The following is a 23,174-nucleotide window of genomic DNA, read 5'->3' as shown; positions in this document are numbered from 1 at the left end:
TGCTGCCACTCTTAATCATATCACAGAATATATATATATATAATTTTTTTTTTTCAGAAAGCAAATTAAAAAGTACCCACAGGAATATGAGCAGCAACAACAACAAAAATCAGCTCCGTGTTTAATTCTGCATGGCCAACCAAATGGCACATAAAATATGTATCAAAATGGAACCATCTAGAATAAAATACAACTTAGTATGACTTGTCTCTTTGAACAAGAGTTTCTATGATATTCAGTTTCATAAATAGTTTAGGTTGAAGCCTTTAACATTGGTGCAATATGTGACCTGTAATTACAACATTGTTTATATTTGTGCTTTCCCATGTACAGCTTGATAGCGAAATAAAACAATACTTTAGTTGAAATCAGGGATTCTAAGAGTGAGCGCTGGGGAACCATAACTTGGGCCCTAAAAAGATAATTGCAATGAACGAGGTCACATCTTTTTGTTTTAAGTACCTAACTAAATATGAAGAGGACCATCACAACAAATAAACATCCCAAACCAATTACTCCTCCTTGTGTAGATTAACTGTAACAAAAATGTTTTGCTTGGTTTAATTCCTGCAATTTAAATCCTGAAATCAACATTTGTATTGTGTCCAATTTACTTTAACTCACAATATTATTTACACTGACCGAGATGTTGTGAGCATGAATTGTTTTACTGTTATGTTTCCCCAAATGCACACGCTGTTGTCTAAATAAATCTTGTGATAAATAATGTATTCATGATTCCATAATATCTTAACTTAGAGGTACTATAATGGACAAAATGTTGGTTTTCCTGCAGTGTGTTTTAATAATGTACGTATATGTGCATGTTAAAAAAAAATAGGTGAGACATGGCCAAAGCAGATTTAAAGAACATCTATTCTAATTCACACTGACATAGAACTCGGGAGCTGTTCCTTTCAGGAATAAAGATGACAAATGTAGAACGAGCAGACTTCCTCTTATATTAATGTAAATGATGTTGGATTTGGTGAAAGTGAGTTCCACTGCACTTAGATTGTTGATTTCCATGAGTTTCTACTCAGACTGATAGTAATAATGCATTTTTTTGCATGAATGTGTGTGTGTGTGTGTTGTGTTGTGTGTGTGTGTGCGTGTGCGCCTGTGTGCGCGTGTTTGTTTGAAATGCCATTGATTGATCAAACCTTTTACTCACCCCTTTGCAGATGGAAACAGCCTCTTTGGACAAGGGCTTTGGGTAGGAAACATTGTGCTCCATAATGGACTGGAACAATTCGTCTTCATCCTCTCCATCAAAAGGAGGCTGCGGACAGATAGAGCGTGATGTTGAGAGTGTTTCATCCATTATCACAAGATGGATGAATAGATGGTTGCAGTTTTGAGACCACAAACAATTTTTTGTCAAGTGGTACCAAACAGTATGAGAGGGATCCAACAGTGGCAGAATTGGGGATTTTTAATTTGTTTTCTTCTGACAAACAAATTTAAATTGGCCAAATTGAAAATATCTGGAGTATGAATAGCAATAACTAGTGGATTATCAATTGATGGAATGTATTGTTAATTAAATGCATCTTTAAGCAATGTAAGTAGACATCTCTGAGCAGCGTTGTGCCTTCTTCACTAGGTGGTTATCATCAGTAGCTCTCATGTGGATGTCTCAACAGTTGAGGAAATGAATTATTTGTTGTTAACACTCCACTAGGCTTGCTAGAGATAGCCCGTCTGCTTCATGACCTCTTGATCCAGGTCTTCACACACTCAGAAAATATAGGGACATCTCAGGTAAAATGTTATATTCATTGAATAAAACAAATATGGATTTAGAAGAACGTGTAGAAAATACAATACAGTTATATTACCACTTGTGAGAGACCCAACTAACCAGTTTGTTGACTTGAGTTCTTGAGTTGTGAGAAAAATGTGAGCTATGGTGCAGCAACACGTGTAGACAAACAACATAATACTGAATATAATAATGAGAGCATGGTCATGGAACAAATTGAACTCGTAAGTCAACAACTGAGCAAGTGTGTGTATGTGTGCAGGTGTGTCTGTGTGTGTGTAAGACACTCACCTGTCCAGCTAACATTTCATATAGAAGCACTCCATATGCCCACCAGTCAACAGAGCGTGCATATGGCTGATATGCAATAATCTGTGGAGCACAAAAAAAAAGAGAAATCTGACTGAAGCAATGTTATGTTTGTTTATATTCCCGATTGAATGGATTGATGAAATTAGATTTTTAAAAGATATATGAATAATTCATCCCATATTCGATCGAATTCTACAGGACTTGTCCTCAGCACAATCTGGAATGGTTGCCAGTCGATCACTGGACAATAAGGACAAATAACCATTCACAATTAAACAAAATGATTAATTCATTCATCCATCAATTTTCTTTACTACTTATCTTGTTCATATGTTTAAATCCATCAAAACAGACATAGACAAACATAGAATTCTGAATGATGACCTTTCCCCCATCCCTCCTCCCTGCAAAAAAAAAGGAATATATCTAAATGTTTTTAGGATCTCTCAAAGATCCTTGCTGAGTAACATCTGACCTTTTCAGTTAAAGGACATTCCTTCAGGTCACGTGCACACAAACACACACCAAGATTGACAAATGCACATCCAGCTCTGCACACCCGAAGGTTGCATGACTTCCACGTTAACCCCTTCACACAAGGGCAAGAACGTGCACATTCATGCATGAAAACAAGCCACAATTTTTGAATGTCATCATTCCCTAGAAGAGTAGACAAAAAAAAGAATGCAAACATTTAAGTAGTTCTCTTACTGCCTCTCCTAAACTAATAAGAATACAGTTGAGCTTGGACAGCAAGTTTCTTCCACAAGTAAATAACCTTGCATAACTCTTGGCCAGACGTGCAAAAGATTCTCAGTCTGCGCTCTGCAGACCATGAAAATGAGGTTTTTGTAACTCATCACACTCAAATGCTGCATGTCGGAATGCAAAAGTTGTGGAAAAGAGACTCCGCGCTATCAAACCTACTCAGGATGAACCCGCTTCAGAAGACTGCTTCGCACTGCTCAGTAAAGCGGAGGTGGTTATTTTTGCATGAACTAAGAAATTAAGTGCAACACAAAAAAGAGAAGCGAGTGTCATTTCTGAAAGCTGACGATGCAGGCAGAAGTTGACTGGAGTGTTTGCTGTTGGTGGGTGCTCATTGGTATTCAAAGGTCGTTGGAAAGATAATACCTGCTCTTGGCGTCAGTCGCGGGGAAAAGTCTACAAATGAGATCCAGAGGCAACCAAGAGGGATCGATCGGTACTAAACCTGAACCTGATTTTTGAGAACTCTGTTTGATTATATGTCTCATATGTGTTATTTCAAGAACCAAACAAATCAAAGGTCACAGAGCCTTCAATTCATAATACCAATGTTCAATCCTGAAAATGTTTAGAAATAAAATGACCAACAGTGCAAATTGTCAATATTTGTCAATGTATAAATTCACAAAAAATCATTATTAAATTGTGTCCAGATTTGTTGTCATTTTCAGCACCCTCTTTTTGGCATAGCAATCACCATTCCACTGCATTCTTGAATCCCTTGAAAGCCACTAAATAAATCAAAGATATTATTATCGTTAAATAAGGATGAACCTAAAACAAGCCCACCATTGTCATTACTCCTATGATGCATCAAGATGTAAATAGTAGAGAAGCCACATGCCAATAAGGGAAAACAAGATTATGTCTGGACTCTGCAAATATTGCAAAAGAAACGTGATCATCTATCTTCCCCAAATGAAGTTTTACTTCAACTATAGATTGGTAAGATGAACTTGACTGGTTGTCTTGGTGAAAACGTCCTAGTGAACACCCTGCATTCAGAGAGCCTTAAGACTTGGAGACCGGCACACACATGCTCATTCATGGATCAAAGTGTAACTTAATCCTGGATTTTCTCTTTGGTGAACAATGAGAAGGAAGAAGACGTGAGGTAAACTTTCTTTGTCTTTCTTCCATGCTTTTAATTAGCGAGCAGGTCAAAGACTGCAAGCTGAGGGAAATCCTGATGATGAAATTCTTGAGCATGGCTGTTTAATCCTGTTTCCCGCCAGACTAGTGCTGAGTTTGTGTGTGACCTTGCAGCTACAAACAAAAACACCATCTGTTGTCACACACTATTACAATATAAGAAAAACTACACAGCAAACTGCTCTTAATGGTAAAATTATGTTACAATTATAGCCCCTCCAAAAACATAGCCGTATGCTAAAACAGTACATATGGCACTGCTACATGCCAGATGATTAATAAGGAGAGAAAGCTTACTTAATCCTGTGGTGATCTGCTGCAAGCTGACAGTATGACAGGTGGAACAAAGCCAACGCTAGACAGTGTGTCATTGAGGACCCACCGAAATATGTCACATGCGTTCAACTCTGTCTCTGAATTGACCCCTACGGTCTCCTGCAAAAACTGTCCACATTAAGGAATTTAGACTCAGGAAGATTTTGGTCAGGAGAGACAAAACAGTGCATGACATTGCTATTTAGGATTTAAAAAAAAAAAAAAAAAGAGAGAGAGAAGGAAGACTAGTGGTAAGTCATGAAACCAGACTGAAATTTAATATGTGCAAATTAATTTGTTCCAGGCCATCACCATTGTAACACCCTTATGAAACATACAGCTGATTTTATAGGGGACATAATGTGCATTATTTTTAAATTACAACAATGCAAATGATGTGTGTATTCCATTGTGTCATCCTGACCACCCCACAAAAAAAAAAAAGGCTAGTTCCCTGCCTGCATCCTGTTAGGCCAATGGCAAATATGGACTTCATTACCATGACAACTAGGGGTGGGGCTGCACTGGAGCTACAGGAAAAAAAAAGATAGAACTGCGACGTGAACACCTGCAGTATAAATTCTATTGCCCCTCGATATTTATTTTCCCTTCAATACTGTCAATATTTTGTGTTCTCTGAAAATTAAAAAATAATATTTGACAATGTGTAGTATATTGTTCGTATAATCAACATGCTTTTAGGCCAAACATATTAATTTCATCCTTTTAGAGTGTAGAAAAAAGTACTCCCCGTTGAAAGTGTTAATGTGAAGTAGCTGTGACTTGCTGCCCGTTGTCACCCTGAACTTATCTGCAACACCACCAGCAGAAAAGAAATTCGGTCATGCTGACCTTTATGTAATGCGTTGATGTTTTGGGTTTCGCATTGAGTTGGAGGAAAGTGATGAATAAGTCACGTAAGTGTTCTTTCTATCAGCCAGGTTGTGAGAAGAAGAAATAGCAATTGGAAGAGACGTGTGAAACCAGTCTGACATCCAATGCTTTTATCTAGTTGTTTCTTTTTTTTAAAATGTATTTTATTGTATAAAAGCCTCTGGCCAACTCTGCTGATCTACTACAGCATATGAGCGTGTGTGTGTACATACCAGCAGACCTATATCATCGTTTATGTCCATCTACTATAGAGTTACTCCTTTACAGTATATCTATACATCTATATGAATTTATTTATTTATTTATATATACATACTTGTTTTTGGTTCTACGCAAGTGTTGGGGTGTTTCTGTGTGCGTGCATGTGTGTGCGCGTGCATGTGTGTATGTATGTGTGTTTTGCTGTAGACATTGCTCTCCCATTAGGCCTAATACTACATGACAGTTTTGGATCAGACTGCTAGCTATTTCAGGCTAGTCTCTTTACAGCAACACTCAAGACACACATGCTGATACGTACATGTACGTGCACCAGAGCAGCCCAGACCACCTTTGTGCTCCATATGAAAACTATTTAGAATTCACTGCATTGTGGTGAATGCCTTGCTGATATTGGAGGATGCTTATATACAATTGCTCATGAGGGTCGCAGGTAAGCTGGAGCCTATCCCAGCTGACTGCCGGCGAGACTGACTTCTGGGGCACATGGCACTGATAGACAAACATTCACACCTACTGTAGACCTACAATGGATGTTTAGGGAAAGAGAGCATCGTCACAGGGATTCAAAAACTGAGCATCACAACTGCGATGGACGTGCTTTGCACAGTGCTGCAATGTTGGATCTTGTAAGATAATGCAGGTGTTTCTAGTGGCCAGCAAATAGAGTAAAAATAGAATAAAGGAAAAGAGAGCTTGTTAAGAAGCTAAATTTGTACTTCATTATCTTGATGGCACTCTGATATTTATTTATTTTTTATTCCAGAGACGAAGCTGTGTGCTTGGGTCAACAAGACCACAAAGGGAAATGTGCCGCATCAGACAGCTCAATAGTCTCAAATGCCCTGTGAAATGTCACTGAGTCATCCTTAGACTGATTTTACGCCTTCCTTTCTGCCTTCATTGTCCTGCTTCTTCTTCTGCTCTTTTACGCACATTTAATAGCTTTTACATCTCCTTGTTTTCCTGACAGAATCAGCTTTTTGTCTCTATTGCTTTCTCGTTGTATCAAAGTCACTGAGGTGTAAATGTACATTAGTGCGATCATTCTTCCCTGACAGGCACAATAACAGACTACTTATATAGGTCAGGCTAAACAGAGCGATAACTCCATGTGTACGTGTGTGTTCACGTGTACACTGACAGGCAAGGGAAAACACTTTGATTCTCCAGCCGCCGATGAAAAGTCGAAAGTGAGAATATTTCTCAGGTTACAACTTTAACACAAATGGATTTTTACATTTGAATGGCAATGGGTAGAGCGTGGAATTCCAGCACCAAAAAGCGTGTCTTAAGATCTTTTTGTTTCGCTCATGCATTATTATTTGCACAGAAAGAAGAAGAATCAGCTACGACTTTATCCAGAGCTGCACTAAATTCAAATGGATTCCTCCTTCATTTTCACTTCCACCTTACCTGCGACACAAATGTAAAATCAAACCAAATCTCAGCAGTTTGACTAACACTGAAGTTGCTTTTTTTTTTCTTTTTTTTTTTAAGATAAGTTGCATTGTTTTTTTTAAGTAGTTGCTTATTCCATGCAGGGAATGGAGGAGCACAGAGACTCAGGAAAAATAATGTAAATCGCAACTCAACAATAAATAAATACAATTAAGATGAGAAGCAAATCAGAAACAGTCAATTCCTTAGCTCCTTAGCTGTGTGAGGTGTTGAAAATCTTTGTGAGGGCTCCGTGATACAGCAATCAGAATGAAATAAATCTCACTTAATAACATGTAAATTAAAAGTAAATATTTCAATCTTGCTGATATTGATTCACAGAGCTGTGTCATTCATATTCTTCTATAGAAAATCACTGACAGATTTTTTTCTAATGGCTTTTTGAGTGTGCCTGTATATGCAAGCTTGCATGTGTGTGTATGTGTGTTAGTGTGACCGTTTTCTGAAATTACATTAGATAAAATCTTTAGCTTCTGAAAAGGGGCAGGATTATTTCATTAAATATTGAGAGAAGCAAGGTGTATGTTTGCAGGAGGTTACTTTGGGAGTTAGCCACCCCAACTTGTCGCTCAGTGAAACCCACCACCGCGATATATGTATATTTAAGTAGACCCTTACTAATATGGCTGTGAGGATAGGCGGTATACTGTAAAGAATAAATAGAAGGACTGAGAAGTTTCTTGAAATATACCATGGTGAAATACTTAGTTGCATGTGACCACAAAGTTCAAATCTGTCAAAGAGAGTGGAAATATGTTGACACATTCGAGGTCAGTCGTCTCTCCAAATTATTAATTCGTTGAGAAGTATGTAACACTTCCAACGACGTGTGTAAAAAAACTACAGCGTGTGTGCGCTATTGTACGTTTGTCCACTCACTCACAGCATGGTGGAGGCAGCGGCCGATGCCATCCCCGCTGTGCCTTCAGTGGCTGGAGCATTAGTGTCAGTCTGACTGTGTGCAGTCACAGCATGTTGTCCTTGACTCCATGTAGACAATATCTCATTCTGACAGGGAAGAAAATCTATAACACAAGTCCCCAGTGGACAGGAGGGAACTAACTGATAATGGCCACAAAGTTGGACAAACTTACAGTATATGTATATGTGAAATAACTGCAGCAGGCTCCTTATCTCATTTTTAACATGACTGGGTACGAGGGCACAAAGCAAGGTCCATAAAAACTTGGACGGCAGAGTCTGGTATGGATGAACCGACAGGACACCTTTGGGATGAATTACAAGCCAGAGCTTCTCGTTCAACATCAGTGTGTGACCTCATAAATGCTCTTCTGAAAGAATGATCAGAAATTTCCATTACAGAATCCTAAGCCTTGTGGACAGCCTTCCCTATATCGACATCCTATTGAAGCCTCAAAAATGGATGGTCACTTAAGTTCATATCTGAGTCGAGGCTAGGGATGGGAAATCCCACGTTACCAATTCCTTGGAATCGTTTGCTATTTTGCTAACAATTCCCTTAGCGATTCCAGTCAGCATGAATTTCGTCACTTCGCACATAAACTGATGGCACCTGTGAGGCAGAAGCGTTCAAAAGTTTGGTTACATTTCACTAAGAAGAACGAAAATAGAGCAACGTGCAATACTTGCAATGTTGAAATTTCAACAAAGGGACGAAAGACCTCTAATATGCAAAAGGATTTGTACACGCAGCATGCCATTAGTGTTGCTTGTTTGATCCGCTGTGGAGGGTCAGTCAACAACCCAGCACCAGCAGCAACATTAACCCGAGCCCGACGTGCAGTTTTACAGCAGGATAATAACTAAAACTGCTTTCCGAGCTAGCTCTTTTTCTATAATTGTAAAATCTGCCATGCCAATCACGTCTCGTGTTTTATTTCAGATGATGACGAAAACCGTATTTCCACTCATGTTTCTTCTACCCAAGCCACCATACTGAATGTAGGCCACTTAAGGTCAAAAAACAAGTTATTCGTCATCGCTGTGTTTGATGATGATGGTTGAGCGCGGACCGAAGCAGCATTTTGGCATCAGCGTTTTGCTGGGGACAAGCAGACACCCCACGCTGTGCTTCACAGCAGACGCACTGGGAGTCTGCTTGACTACAGTGCTTACATCATTAGAAAGCACACGTGTGTGTGTGTGTGTGCGTGCGTGCGTGCGTGCGTGCGTGCGAGTGAGAGCGGGCATGCGCGTGTGCATGCGTGTGCGTCTGTATGCATGTGTGTCCTGAGGCTGTGGCCTTAATGTGGTCCGTGAGGATGACACAAGTGACCTCTTGCATCAGGCCATGCTCACTCTTACACACGCACACGCACACAAGCACACGCACGCACGCACACATCTTCCAAGTTCAAACCTTACCTCAGGGGCGATGTAGTCTGGAGTACCACAGAAGGTGCGAGTGGTCACTCCATCTGACATGTTCTCTTTACACATGCCAAAGTCAGCAATCTTAATATGTCCCTCATTGTCGAGCATCACGTTGTCCAACTTGAGATCTCTGGAGAAGCAGACAAATACATGTTAATACTGATATTTTTAAAAAAAAATCCCTGAAGGGCATTCACATTCATTTTTGAACGGCCTTCAAGAACATGGTTTGCAATGTCAATCATGGCTAACTGATTTCATTAAAACTATTGCTCTTGCAAAAATGCCTTTCTCTTCAGAGTTAATCTCTCTGAAAAGTAGACTTCAATATAATTGTCATTAGCTGAAATAAATGCTTACCTGTAGATGACTCCTTTACGGTGAAGGAAGAAGAGACCAACAGCGATCTCTGCTGCATAGAACCTGCAATTACAACAACACAGCCAATCGCAGAGCGCATATGGACAAACAATCATTCACACTCACACTCACGAACAATTTCGAGTCAATGAACCTAACGCAAGGGGAGAACATGCAAACTCCACAGAGGAGAGCCTGAGCCAGGATTCAAACCCGCGACCTCTTACCTGTGAGGCGGCCTAACCACTATACCACTGTGGAGCCCCACACAAAAATCGAATAAGCAAAAGAGTCGACACTTCTTGCAAACTAACCTCACTCAATTTGTTGCCAATATTCGTACTTGACATACTGTAAAGCGTCCATCGGTGTGAGTGCTTTAATAAATACGACAGCAACGCACGAACGATTATTTGTGGAAAAGGCGGCTTTAAATTCCTTACACTGCTTGCGGTTCCTTGAACTTGCCCACTTGTTGAATGTGATACATAAGGTCTCCTCCATTCACGTACTCCATGACAAAGTACAGACGATCCTGTGTGCAAAAGAAATGGGGAAAAAAAGTGCACATAGAAAAATCAGAACGTCTCTTTTTTTCTTCATTAAATCTATTTTGAAAACTCCCGTTAATTCCATTGACGGTTTCTCCACCAATAGGTGGAAGTATTATTTTGCAAAATGATCTTTTTTTCCATTGATTGTGAGAAGGATTCATTAAAAGTATTTGGCTGATTTTCTGCAAACGTAATTGAATTGAGGGATGGGGTGGGCGATGGACCACAGAAGAACATGGAAAAATGTCTTTTCTTAACGTTTTCATATTTTTTATGATTTTCTCAATATCCCATTGAACAAGTATAAATCTTTATGACACAATTTAAAATTGCAGAGGGATTGTTTGGCCTTGACAAAGCATGACCTCTGAGTGCTATTCTAACATGGAAATGGAACATATTGTACATATCCTATACAACTGAGCCTCACACGCTCTAAATTATGGGAATAAAACCAGGCATAATTGAACAGAATAATACATAATTTGGATTTATTATTATTATTATTGTGCTTGCAGTTTCACAATGAATCACGTAGACGGTTTGTTATTGTTGTACGCCGCATTCATTCATTGCATACGTGGTTAAGTGGCCAAATGTATTTTATGTTTTGTAATGCCACAGAGCTGCTCATTTTATTATTACGCCTCAGTCTGTGTTTGGCCTCTAAGGGTTTAGTGTATTTTTTTTTTCTTTTTATATAGTGCAAGCGTCACTTTGTTCTCTCAGGTTGCGCAGTCTGTTCTTTTCCCTAAGGACTCAAACGTGCAATTACGTGTTTTCCACACAAACTGCCTGTTTAACCCCCTCCCTTTCATTGTACTTGTCATGCGTGTCCTCTGTTTAGCTCAGAGCAACATACTTTGAAGCGACCTTGACCTAAGAGCATTGTACCCACCACAGTCTGGAAGCACGAGTGTAGCTGTGTGAGGAAGGCTGGTTTCTCCTGCTGGGCAAGGACCCTCTTCTCCACCATGGTACATTCAACGTCGTCGTCCTGAATCACCACGTCCTTTTTGAGGATCTTTATGGCATACAGCTCTTCTGTGGCCTTCATTTCTGCCAGCATCACCTTCAGTCACAACAAAAGTCATTTTCACCAAAGAGCAGCTTACTTTCTTGCGAAAGGTGACTTTTAACATGTGTTCTACCACAAGGAAAGAAAACAACATTCCAGTTTACCTTGCCAAAGCTGCCTTTCCCAAGTACAGCCAAGAAGTTGAAGTCACTGAGTTTGACTTGGTCCAAGCTGTTGAATGGCAGCTGGCTGGATGGGCTGCCATCTGTCTCTGTGGCGGCCTTCTTGGTTGGGCCCAGCTTGGCTTTCTGCGCTCAGGACAGGGTGCGTCAACATGCAGTCCAAGGAGCACAACATTTGAATAATGTCCTAATCTAAATGCTCCCTTTCAAAGACAATAATCTGCTTTGAATGACATTTCCTTGAGCAATATATAACAATACTTTCTGAGTTGGACCTCAAGCCACAATCCAATGTGATATTTCCTTGTTGGGATAGGATTGGGCCAGTGTTGGGTGGACTTTTTTCACAAACTTGAAATTATTACACATAAATTCCACATGATGATCCATTTGTGTCCTTAAACACTTGACCATTTAAAAATGCACACAAACATGTCAACGCTTGACCTTCATTCAAGAGATCCCTATCAATATTTTTTCTGAGTGACCCAAGACTTGGAAGAAAAAAAAAAAAAACTTGAGGAGCTTTCACTCAGGCATGGTGATATTTCAAGTCGAGAGGAATAATCTACTACTACGTGCATTCATGCCTGCTCCAGACAAGCCTCTCATGTCAACAACAGCCAAAACATGACAAATTCACCATGAAGCTCATTCAAGCCAAATTCATGCTTAATCTTTATCGACAAATGAAAAGCGTTTCATGGTGCAAAAAAATGCTGAGCATTGACAATGGATCGATAGAGATTCTCAAGACTGCTGATTAATAGTGGTGTCGCCAGCAAAGGAGCTGTTGATTCATTCTCAACTAGTTTGTGGTCTAAGGAGGAAGATCTATGAGGTCTATGAGAAGCTTCACACAAGCTTCAGTTACGGCGCAAGCCTTCCCGATAGTTTTATTCTTCTCAAATACAACCCTGGCGTGGAAGCAGGAGTTCAGAACATTCTATAAGTAACTCTTCAATCTTTATTCTTGTCATTCAAACAAAATGGGCAAATATCCTATTGGCTATGCATTAAAAACCCAACCACATTTCATGTCCACAGTTCACACTCAGCCAGGACAAACATAGATCCAAACCTCATGCTGAACCTGATATTGTGGCTAGAATCACAATCCAGAGAACTTTGACTTTCACTATAGCCAGCACGAATGGATTAAAAGCCAAGCACACATCATTTTCACACCTTTAACCATAATCAACACTAGACTATAGCAAATATTGGTTTGACTTTTGACAAGTTGGTAAATTCCGTGTCAACTCACTGACAGACCTCAAGTATTTCAATGACGTGCTTCCCCTCTGTCCAGATCAAGAAACATTGATTTCAAACAAGCTTGTGACAAAGTAGGAGCAGCCTTAGTTTGGTTAATTGCGTGAACTAGAGTCTAGCTAATGTGCAAAGGGCAGCAGACTACGCCAAACCACAGCACACCTTGAAGCTTTAGCCAAAGACAAGAGCCTGTCCGAGCTGAGCGAGCGAGCGAGCGAATGAGCGAGCAGCCTTACTTTCTTCCTTTTAGAGTCTTCCAAAATTGCTTGGTCCTGGAACCATAAGAAGAAGCAACCAAAGGGCCTGACTCACTTTGAACATCTCAAACAATACTTTTACACTGGGACACTTTTATGCTCAGACGTTGAGGGACAAGGAAGAGTCTGGCACACACAGAAACAATATTTTGTAATAATTCATAAACATGATCCATTCACATTCAGACATGGTGAGAGCTGTTGCTAAAATGACAATACAATATTTTTGTTCATCTTTTCCTGTCATATAAGAGCCAGAACAAACTAATGATCTTCTACTATCGCATCATCATTGTCGACATTTCTCTTTGGTAGTGTGCCAATCGATTTCTCTCATATAAAATACGATATGTGGTGAGGCTGAATAACTTTAAAAGCGCTGGTCAATAATAAAACTAGGTATTTTGTTATTTGCTGACATCTAGTGGTCAAATGCAGAGCACAACGTTATGGTAAAAATAGATTAGGAAGACGAACATTTATCTTTCTTATATCTACTATTTTCTGTGGAATGAATGCACACACAAAAAAAGCCTAACACACTACGTTTCACCCTAACAGGTACCTAAAGGTAATTAATATAAATAAATAAAAAACTTTACAATTAGCTTACATACAATGCTGATAAAGAAATAAGTCTCTGACAACTAAAACTTATTGTCATGTATTGCAATACTTTTGAATTTTCAAGTAGACTTACATTTACCAAAAATCTTTCAAACTTCCCATCAAACAGAATAATTTATTCTGGTTGGTGTGGTAAAAATAAAATCTGACAAACTATTTATTTATAGGGAAACGGATATACCAAGTTAAAATCAATAAAAAATGCCGACTTCTCAACTTTATGTCACTGAAAAGACGGGATATTCTCGAATGTGTACTTTTGTAACTCCTTCTGCCTGCGCCTCCTACCCCTGCCAGGGAAAAAAAAATGATCAGAAAAGGACAACCCTCACCTCAAATTTCAGTCGCAGTTCTTCATTCCCATCATCCTCCTCTGAGATGGGAACGTTATAATACTCTCCCTCCTCCTGGCACAACAACTTATACCTGACAAACCATGAGACAGCGTGAGTAAATGAGTGTGCAATCGGCAAAGTCTTAAAAGGTCAAGAAATGGGTCTTTACCAGCCACACGCCGGAGACATTATGAGCTCCGACACCCCAAATGAAAGGGCGCCCATGAAGTCATTCCTGGTTGTCCGATCCCAATCCCACACTTCCACGGATAACCTGCGGTCCTTGTCTGTAGGTCTCAGTTTACTGGAACATGCAGAGAATTACATAATGATCCATCCAGAGAATTACAAACTATCCCAAAAACTGAATACAAAGAGGCAGTTACTTACAAGGTAAAAGTCTCACCCCATTTGGGGTTCAGATTAGAGCGGATGGTTTTGGTCTTCTGCTTGGTCTCATTTTTGGGATCAGGTATGAGCTTGAGTTTTACGTATGGATCAGACAGGCCATTGGGGTCCATCGGTATCAGATTCCTCCCTTCACCAACTGAAAGAAAAAATGGGAACATAAGTGTAGGTTTATTGCATTCATTGAATTCATAATCAGCAGCCAATCTATTATTATTATTATTATTTGTTTCTTTTTTGCAGGCAATACACATTTTGAGTTGAGAAAATGTCTTCACTTTGAAACTGTTGAAATTTCAATGTGAGACAGAAATATTGTCTCGTTGTAGAATTTGGATGAAATGATTAATGATTATCCAGAAGTTTGTTTAAGACTTTTATACAAGAACCACATGATTTAAATAAATCATGAACAACTTTAGTAGTATCATAAAGAGTTAAAGGTGAGCCCATTGGGATAAATACATTGTGGTCGATCGTGAACTTCAAATAACCTCAAATTTGAAAATCAAATGAGAACCATGAACGGATTTTCTTTTTTTAATAGGGTCTCTCATTGTTCAAAAGGGACCGCTTGAGCATTTGTTCTGCACTGAAGTCTCAATGAATATTCAACTTCATTTCATCTGTATCAATCCAAAAAAAAAACAAAAGCAAAACAGATACTGCAGGTGAACATCAGTGGAACACACTGCAGGTGTTCAAGATCAAATGTGCGTCCGTGCGTGCGGTGACCCTGAGCTTTAGATGGAGCAAAAGCAGGAAGTGGGGGAAGGCTCTTTTATCCTCCCGTTGTGAGATGGACAGTAAACAACACGGCAAGAATTCCATTAACCAGGCTTAAACTAAACAAAACACACACATAGGAATAGACATACATTCAAATGCATTTACAAAACATTCGGTTTTTTATTGGTGCATGCTTTATTCAAATTAAAATAAAGCTGAATTACTATGTGAGGGGAACTAAAGAAGAGACTCACAGACCTTTTAGTGCTAATGACAGAGAAAACAATTAATCTCACTGAGAGCAAGTGGAAAGTAAAAAAAAAAAAAATGGGAAGAAAAGTGGCCTATACAGATTTTCAATTTTCTATGCGTTTTTAAACCTTATTAGATCAACAACAAGAGGCAGACAAAATCAATTTTAACGATTACTTAAAGGGAACTGTCAACACAGGGTACTCAGGATTACCACATCTGCCTCACAGTCCTGAGGTTCGGTGTCTAGATCTATCTTCCTGTTCAAAGTTGTTGTTTTTCCCCCTGGGTCCTCTGGCTTCTTCCCACATTGCAAAAAGATGCGTATTAGGTTAATTGAAGACTCTAAAATTGTCCAAAGGTGTGAATTTGAGCGTGAATAGTTGCATGTGTAAATATCCACTACCATTGGCTGGCAACCAGTCTTTGCGCTACACAACTACAGATTTCATAATAATAACTGATGATTTGGAATCATGTAAACCAACTTTCTCATCTGCAAACAATTTTTTTTTTCCAACAAGAGTCTTAATTACATACTCCACCTCCAAATCTAGCATCTCGCACTGACAAAAAATTCAAAATAAGTTATTTTTCTAAGATGTACTTCCAGACTAAAACGATAGAGGGCGAAAAGCCCATTCTAATGTCGTTCAGCAGGCTCATGTAAAGTAGAAACCAGTATGAAACCTTCCAAATGCAGTCCTCATACAAATTGGAATGCAGTTTTAGTCAAACAATTGTGTAGAATTAATGGATACAAATCTAACCTTAATATACTATCAAGGTATCAATAGTATTAAGGTTTTCAATTGAGAAAATAAATGTATGAACGGCACAGACGCACATGGACATGTTCATTATTGATGTAAAAAAGAAAACCGAGAACAGTATGTTCAATCGCCAATGGTTACCTTCTCTGCACTCATGACAACTCTACTCCACTTCAACTGACACGAGTTGACCCCGTCCACAAAGCAATGAGGTCAGCCGCGTTTGCACTCCTTTGGCAAACAAGTTGAATAAAGTTTTTAGTCTCATTACCTAAATATCCCGCTGTGTACACTGTTGAAAACACCCTTCTCTGCAGAAAAAAAGAGAGCTCCCAATGCTTAATTTAAACAGCATAATGAAAGAAGAGAAAAAGGGAACATTAAGTATAAAAGATTTGAGAGTAGTGAGCTTTTAGAGCTGCTTGTGTGGTTGACAGTTAATAAAGGCTTGAAGATGACTTCACCATACATCCCCTTGGAGTGTGTCGTTCTTGTAGAAAATTGTGTGCCTGTGTCCTTGAATGGACTGTACAGCATTTCAAGATATTTTTCACAGACCAAGTATTTTTCTGGTTAAAATTTTCATAGCTGAAAGCTAGTTGGCATGGTTACATGAAGGCTCTTCAGTTTCTGCAGTCAAAAACAATATTGAAGTTGATTTCCTCCTGGCAAAGACCTCTTGGCATGTGTGTGCAGTGCCATTGAGTATTTTACAAAGAAGGAAATTGTAGAGCGAAGGCTTCAAAGTGGAAGAAGCTCGGGGCCTAAATCATTGTATCTGCGTGCTGTGCTGTCCACTGCCAGGCTGCATGCAAAGCCCAGACAAACTGGTGAAGCAAACTCAACTCTACCTTCCAGCAAGCCTTCTTTCCTAGCAGAGACACTAATGGGAGGAAAATGTGATTTATTTATTTATTTATTTATTTTGTCTGGTTGATTAGCTGGCAGAGCGAGAGGCCACATGTGGAGACCTAATGCATTTTGACCGTATGGAAAATAGCAGTGATGAAGAATTAAGGGCTTATATGAGAGACTTAGAAAAAAAAAAAAACATTACTGATGGAAAGTGATTCATGTACATGCATGGAATCTTCATATAATGCAATCTCCGCATGATGCTGTGTAGCTCTATGAAAATAATGACTGTATATATGGTTAAACCATATATACGTGTGTGTGGGTGCGTGTGTGTGTGCGTGCGTGCGTGATATATATACAGTGAAACTGGTTATACCTATTTGACCTTCCACGGCTATATAAACATTTGTATGCCTATTGCCAAGCGAACCAAATCGCAACGCGCTAATCCGAAACTCGAGACCAACTGTTGGTTTGCCATGTATGCTCACTATTAAGCAATGAGAGCAGAAACCTGATACTGTCCTCTGCTTACCGCCAGCATCTCAAAATAGCCTGAAAAAGTGTGAAAAGCAAACAATAAAGAAAGAGAGCAGGCTAGAGGGAGTCAAAATGTACAAGATAAAATGTTCATGCCAACATTTAGATAACCCTTTGGATTTTTACCTTCAATACTGACAGGTTATAACATGGAAATGAATCAATGATCCTGATCTTCAAGAATTTAAGACGGATTTAATTAATTCATGTTATTTGCCCGCTTTTAACCTGTTTGAGTCATGTGACCCTTTTATTCTTTTTTTACATATCTGGAACAATCCAATCACTGTTACAGGCGTGACAAGTTAGCATTCACTTATTTCTTGTAACATGTATTTCAAATACGACTACACTAAGATAACAATATTCACCACTAAACACACTGAAGAACTATTTCCAGTTCATCAGACTGTGATATTTTCTACTTCTGGCTTGTTGCAAGTGTGCACACAAGCAAACGCTGCAAGCAAAAGTCCAGGGCAGATTTGAGCTTTGACAGTAAAAGAAAAACAAACCAAGAAAAAAAGGTTAAAGACAAAATGGGATCTCTCTGATCCACCCACATCTACAGTAAATGTGCCTTGAACACTAACTCCTGCGACCTGTGCACACCTACACAGAACCATCAGCTGAAGCACAGTTTAACAAGTCAAATAGGTTAACAATTAACAGACAAAGATGGGGCAGTTGGTCAGTAGTAGGGATGAAAACTGGGAAGAAACTGCTACAAAGTACGTAATCAAGGTGTGAGTTTTGAATTTCTTGAAATTTTCATCGTAAAACTGCATATACAGAAGGCGGTTGTCCACAAAGCTGTGCAACTGAGCGCTAGTATGTACTCCTCCACAGTACCTAGAGGTGGCAGAGTTGTGTAACGGCCACAAATAGTGAACTACAAGGAAGTAAATTACAGTACATGCACAAAGATGCTCTTGAGTAATACAGTGAATACTAGCACACATCGAGGAAACAAAAGACCAAGGCGAGGGTGGCTTGCTCAGCACTGACCAATACAAAGGAACTGTGTTCCTGAGTTATGGCAAAGCGAAGGACGGCACTAAAGCACCACAGTTGTCCTCCACCACACAAACAAAACCTCTTGTGTCTCCTTCAGCACCTCCCTGCCAGCGCTCTTTCCCCACAACAACACCATTTCACCATCTCTGTATTGAAACTGCCACAGTGACAAATCTGTTCATTTTGCAAGCGTTATGCGCAGAAGACTGCTTGAAAGAACATCAGACATAATACTTCCTGCACAACGTTATGGCTCTGGACACTAGAGAATGATGGATGGACACATCGGTAGAGCTCGCTTATGCCAAGAAGAAGAAGAAGTAGAACTTTAGTTAGTTTACTCCATGTACTTCGCCTTCCACTCACATCCGAAAAACATTCATGTTAGGCAGAAGTGGATGCTGTTTATTTTGAGAGCAGCGCTGTACATGTGATAATAATGTAAAGATTCTCGCTTCGCGCCATCCAGCATGCTATTTAAACTGTGTAACTCAAATCTGTTTGGAAGGCTGCCCGCTTGGCGTCAACAGCGGCTAATGTAATCTGTAATCTGTACAAGATGGCATGAGTGGGCTGTGCGGTTAGTACATCGGTTCTGAACACATACACACACAGACAGGCTCACCAGCCATCCATTTTCTGCAGCACTTGTCCTCATTGGAGTTGCAGGTGAACTGGAATGGCGGAACCTATCCCAGCTGAGTTTTAATCACGAGGCGGGGTACACTGTCAATCGCGTGGAACAGACAAACAACCATTCATACTCACCATCACACCATTGGGCAATTTCAATTTGTCTAACGTGAATGTTATGGAATGTGGGAAGAACATACTTTCTTCATACCAAATGCATAGAAAAAGCAGGTTCACCCCAAAGACAAAATCCCTAAAAGAAAAGTCATGCACTGCAGTAGCGTGAGGAATGCAATGACACTCGAGAGACTAAGCCGCCATTGCACAGGCGCATGACATAATATCGGGGAGTGGCTTCGTCGAGTCCAGTCAGCTGTCCATATGCATCTCGTAAAGAAAGGCGGCAATGCTTCGAGGACAGCCACGTACAAATTCTGGATCGGGAGGGCTGCTATTTTGAAAGAGGTGTAAATGAAGCCATCTCCGTGAAAAAAAGAAAAGACGTTTCTAAACAGACATCACCTCTCATCTGCCTCAAACAAGAACCTGATGCCCGTCCATGCAAACATCTCATTTCCCAGGAAGAGCGGCTCAAATGAGTTGCCAGTGAACAACCGATTGGTAAGCAGGGCTGACATTACATTAACCTCGCCCGGCAAAAACAACAGTGCTGTGTTGTTGACAACCCCCAGGGGACACACCCACCCAGGCTTGACCTAAAAAAATTGAAGAAGCCTTTTGAATTCAAGGTGAAATGTCTTCAATAAAAAAGTCTCATTGCCATGTTGCAGCACTTCAAATTTCTGACCAATTACTCAGAAGTCCTCGGGTCCTGTTGAGATCATGCGTTTAGATCAAGCTAAGAATAAAAATTCTCTATCCTTGAGGAGCATGTTTTGACTTTTAAATTTGTGTGTACGTATGCTTCGCACAGTTGTATTGTTTTACTCTTTTCGAAATCTATTATTTTCACCGATTAGCGATATGTCAATATTGAAGCAGCTTTGATTTGTTTTGTTTTCCTAACTCCCAGCCATAATTTATCCTGTTTCTCCACCTGCTGTTCATTTGATGAATGAACGAGTCACGAAGTTAGTGCCTCATGACGCGCTGACCTCAGTGAGCCAAGCTAATTGAATGATTACATGAGCCCGCTGTCGGCGCCCCACCGTCATCTTTGTTCTAGCCGATGTGCTAATTCTCTGTCATCACGGAGCGAGGATTTACAACATGCCTCCAAATAAGAAGCAAAAGCTGTTGCGAATAAACACACACACTTGAGCTGTTTACGGAGCAGCTTCATTATTTAATTCAGACTGTTATGTATCATTTATACAAGCTGCAATCAGTTTGATATTCTTAGCATAGCATATCAATTTACAGAGTATATCTATTATTATTCAAGGCCTAATTACTTTCTTACATGTTCAAATTGAGCCACAAACCTACGTGAAAAACTGCTGATGCAAACATTAGGACTAATTTGAAAATACAAAATCATTCTGATGGCACTCCTACTTAAAGAAGAAGCCAGCCCCCAAATTTTCATTGTAATAATATGTTCTGTGCAATCCAACTAGTCAAAATGCGGACTTCTGATTAATGTTTGGTTTGAGGAATATGATTTAAGCAGCAAAATTGACCTATTTTTATCCATTTTGTAGGGAGACATTTTGCCGCTTGCTGTCGCCTGAAAATGGCATCACAGTTGGTCAGTCACAACCAATCACGGCTCACCAGTTTTCTGAAGCTGAGCCGAAATTGGTTGTGACCTGGACCAGGTAACGGTGATGTCATTTTCATTTTGCTGCTTAACTCATATTGAACAAACACAATATTAATCAGAATGCCGTGTTTGGACTAGTGGGAGCACATCGAACGTATTATCGGAAAGAAATTTGGGAGGTTGACTTCCTCATTAAACAGTCAATACTATTCACTGATTAGACTCGTGTATCTTTACAAGCTTTGCTGCAAAATGATCGCACAATGTCTACTTCAAGAATATTAGATATAAACAGTTTTACTACCTCTGCTGGAGTGGTGCTGTTGATGCCTGCTAACCCACTACATTATAACGTCAATTTGAATTTGATTATTTGTTTTGCCCATCAGGCTACCCTTATTGCGTTATCTAAAAGCTTTTAGTGTTACACTGACAGCTATTTATTTAATGACAGTTTAAACATAGCAGGCACAATCAGGATATTTCTTTTGGCTGCGGAGCTCAAAATTAACAAATTGCAGCAAGAGGATTAGGACAGATTAAGTAGGCCTCGGAAATGTTACCTCAGAATTCATTCATCACATTAGGACATGTTCTTCTATGATTGCCAAGTGACCGCAAGCACCCCTCATTGTGAACTGTATTGTACAATCCTGTCTGAATAGCAACCAAACAATGTGTAACAGCCCTAGATTAAATATATTCTCTGCCACCACAATGGTGAGCGACAAAGTGGAATGGAGCAACATTCATTTTTGTACTACATTTCAGAGCCTGTACTTTTTCTTTTACTTAAGAAATCAAGCAGTATTTGTAGTTTCATCGGTCTTTTTTTAAACATGTCTGTACTTCTATTTAAGTACAGAATGGGAGTACTACTGTACTTTTCAGTACCTATGACTAGGTCTCAAACACAAAACAGATCTAGTTTTTAGTGAAAAATATTGTTGATTCATTGTTTTGTTCAACTAATCGTTACCAGTTTAATTCGAGGTAAGTCTATGCATCCTTTCTTGATGTCATCAAATCAGGACAATTGATCGATTTAACCCACAAATAGATTCAAACTACCAATTGCAATTAGAAGTCGGATTGAAAAAGAACAAGAAACAGAGCATACTGAAGAAAATGGACGAACGGATAGATGGACGGGCGGATAGTGACGGCAAGTCATTAAATTTGATTTGTCGGTTCATTTTGAGCCAAGCCTTGGTGGATGGATCTCAGGTACCACCATACTTGCTACTTTTCATGTGATTGTTTTGAAGGCATGTCCTACAAATGTTTTTCACGTTGTTTTTATGACTTAACTAATGTGTTAAATTTGGGTTTCATCGCTTATGTGAGAACCGACACATACAGCGCATACATATTTTGCTACATAAAAATCAGGTGAATGAGGTGTTACACCATTACTGATGCCGAAAAATACATGTCAAGTGTATTGTCAAGAGATGGTATGAACTGCTGTTTATTATTCCAACACGTGTTTTGTTCACACAAACGGGCACGATGAATTGAGGCAACTGTTGCTTTTTTTTTTTCCTGGAACAAAAAGCTTTTAGTGGGCTGTTCTGTGTCCTGCAACTGCACCGGGTTTACCCCATGCCCCTCTTTTGTGTGGCGTGCCAAAATGAGAACATATTTCATTGTGTAACCTTGACAATTAATGAGAAAAACATGGCGAAAAGAACAGAACCAAACTAGAAAAAGACGAAGATATGCAGCCATATATGATTGAACCAGAGGATGACTGAGGGGAAGATGATTCAGGATGTTAAAAAGCATGGTTTGTTTTTAATGTTTTGTTTGTATAATGGCAGGTTGGAAAAATTCAGACAGTAAGCTTTTTCTGTCTCTGTGTGTTCATCCAAGTACACTGCAGCACAACTCAGCTTTTGTCTTTGACATAATGATTCTGCGGTAGGTAAGACATATTTTCTGATATGGCTAACGTAAAAATTATCTGGTTGTGTAATTTCATACATGATGGGTTGTGCATAAGAGCAATCCACATTTCCATAAGACGTCCCCTTTAAGAGACTTCCACCACGTCACACTTAGAATAAATAGAATCAAGCCATGTCACAACATCAAATCTAAGCTATAGGATATTGCCACTAAGGAAAATCTCCATTTTGTCTCGAATGATTTGATTGAACACTGCGTTCGTAATTGAGATTCAGAGTTTGAGCAGCATCTCTTGCCAGCACAGTCGTGACAGTTTGAAAATATAGTAACCCACGCGCCTGGCTGCTTCTGGACTATTCACTTTGGTATTTCCTTTCTTACAGGAGAGTCTAGCAAAGAGGATTATTGATCCGTTTTCTAAATGGGGTATTGCTGTTGTGCCATGCTGATAACTGAGTCAGCCGGGTTGTTAGCAGTG

At 39.6% G+C, this 23,174-nt stretch overlaps 1 protein-coding gene across 2 annotated transcripts in view; it reads right to left on the bottom strand.

Annotated features, from left to right (window-relative positions):
• The window catches only part of prkcaa (protein kinase C, alpha, a), a 68,151-nt gene that overhangs the window by 9,924 nt on the left and 35,053 nt on the right, over positions 1-23,174 (bottom strand). The window contains exons 6-16 of one of the 2 annotated variants that reach the window (XM_037251909.1): positions 14,240-14,396; positions 14,019-14,153; positions 13,847-13,940; positions 12,867-12,902; positions 11,338-11,481; positions 11,054-11,227; positions 10,045-10,136; positions 9,602-9,664; positions 9,233-9,371; positions 2,057-2,137; positions 1,175-1,282 (exon numbers count right to left, since the gene is read on the bottom strand). In XM_037251909.1, coding sequence (XP_037107804.1) covers positions 1,175-1,282; positions 2,057-2,137; positions 9,233-9,371; positions 9,602-9,664; positions 10,045-10,136; positions 11,054-11,227; positions 11,338-11,481; positions 12,867-12,902; positions 13,847-13,940; positions 14,019-14,153; positions 14,240-14,396 — 1,223 coding nt within the window. The remainder of the gene's footprint in view (positions 1-1,174; positions 1,283-2,056; positions 2,138-9,232; positions 9,372-9,601; positions 9,665-10,044; positions 10,137-11,053; positions 11,228-11,337; positions 11,482-12,866; positions 12,903-13,846; positions 13,941-14,018; positions 14,154-14,239; positions 14,397-23,174) is intronic. The other variant, XM_037251918.1, reaches the window with a different exon arrangement.

The sequence above is a fragment of the Syngnathus acus genome, chromosome 1, assembly GCF_901709675.1.
Source record: "Syngnathus acus chromosome 1, fSynAcu1.2, whole genome shotgun sequence".
NCBI lineage: Eukaryota > Metazoa > Chordata > Actinopteri > Syngnathiformes > Syngnathidae > Syngnathus > Syngnathus acus.
Note: the sequence above shows the minus strand (reverse complement) of the source record. Positions and strands in the feature narration are given on the sequence as shown.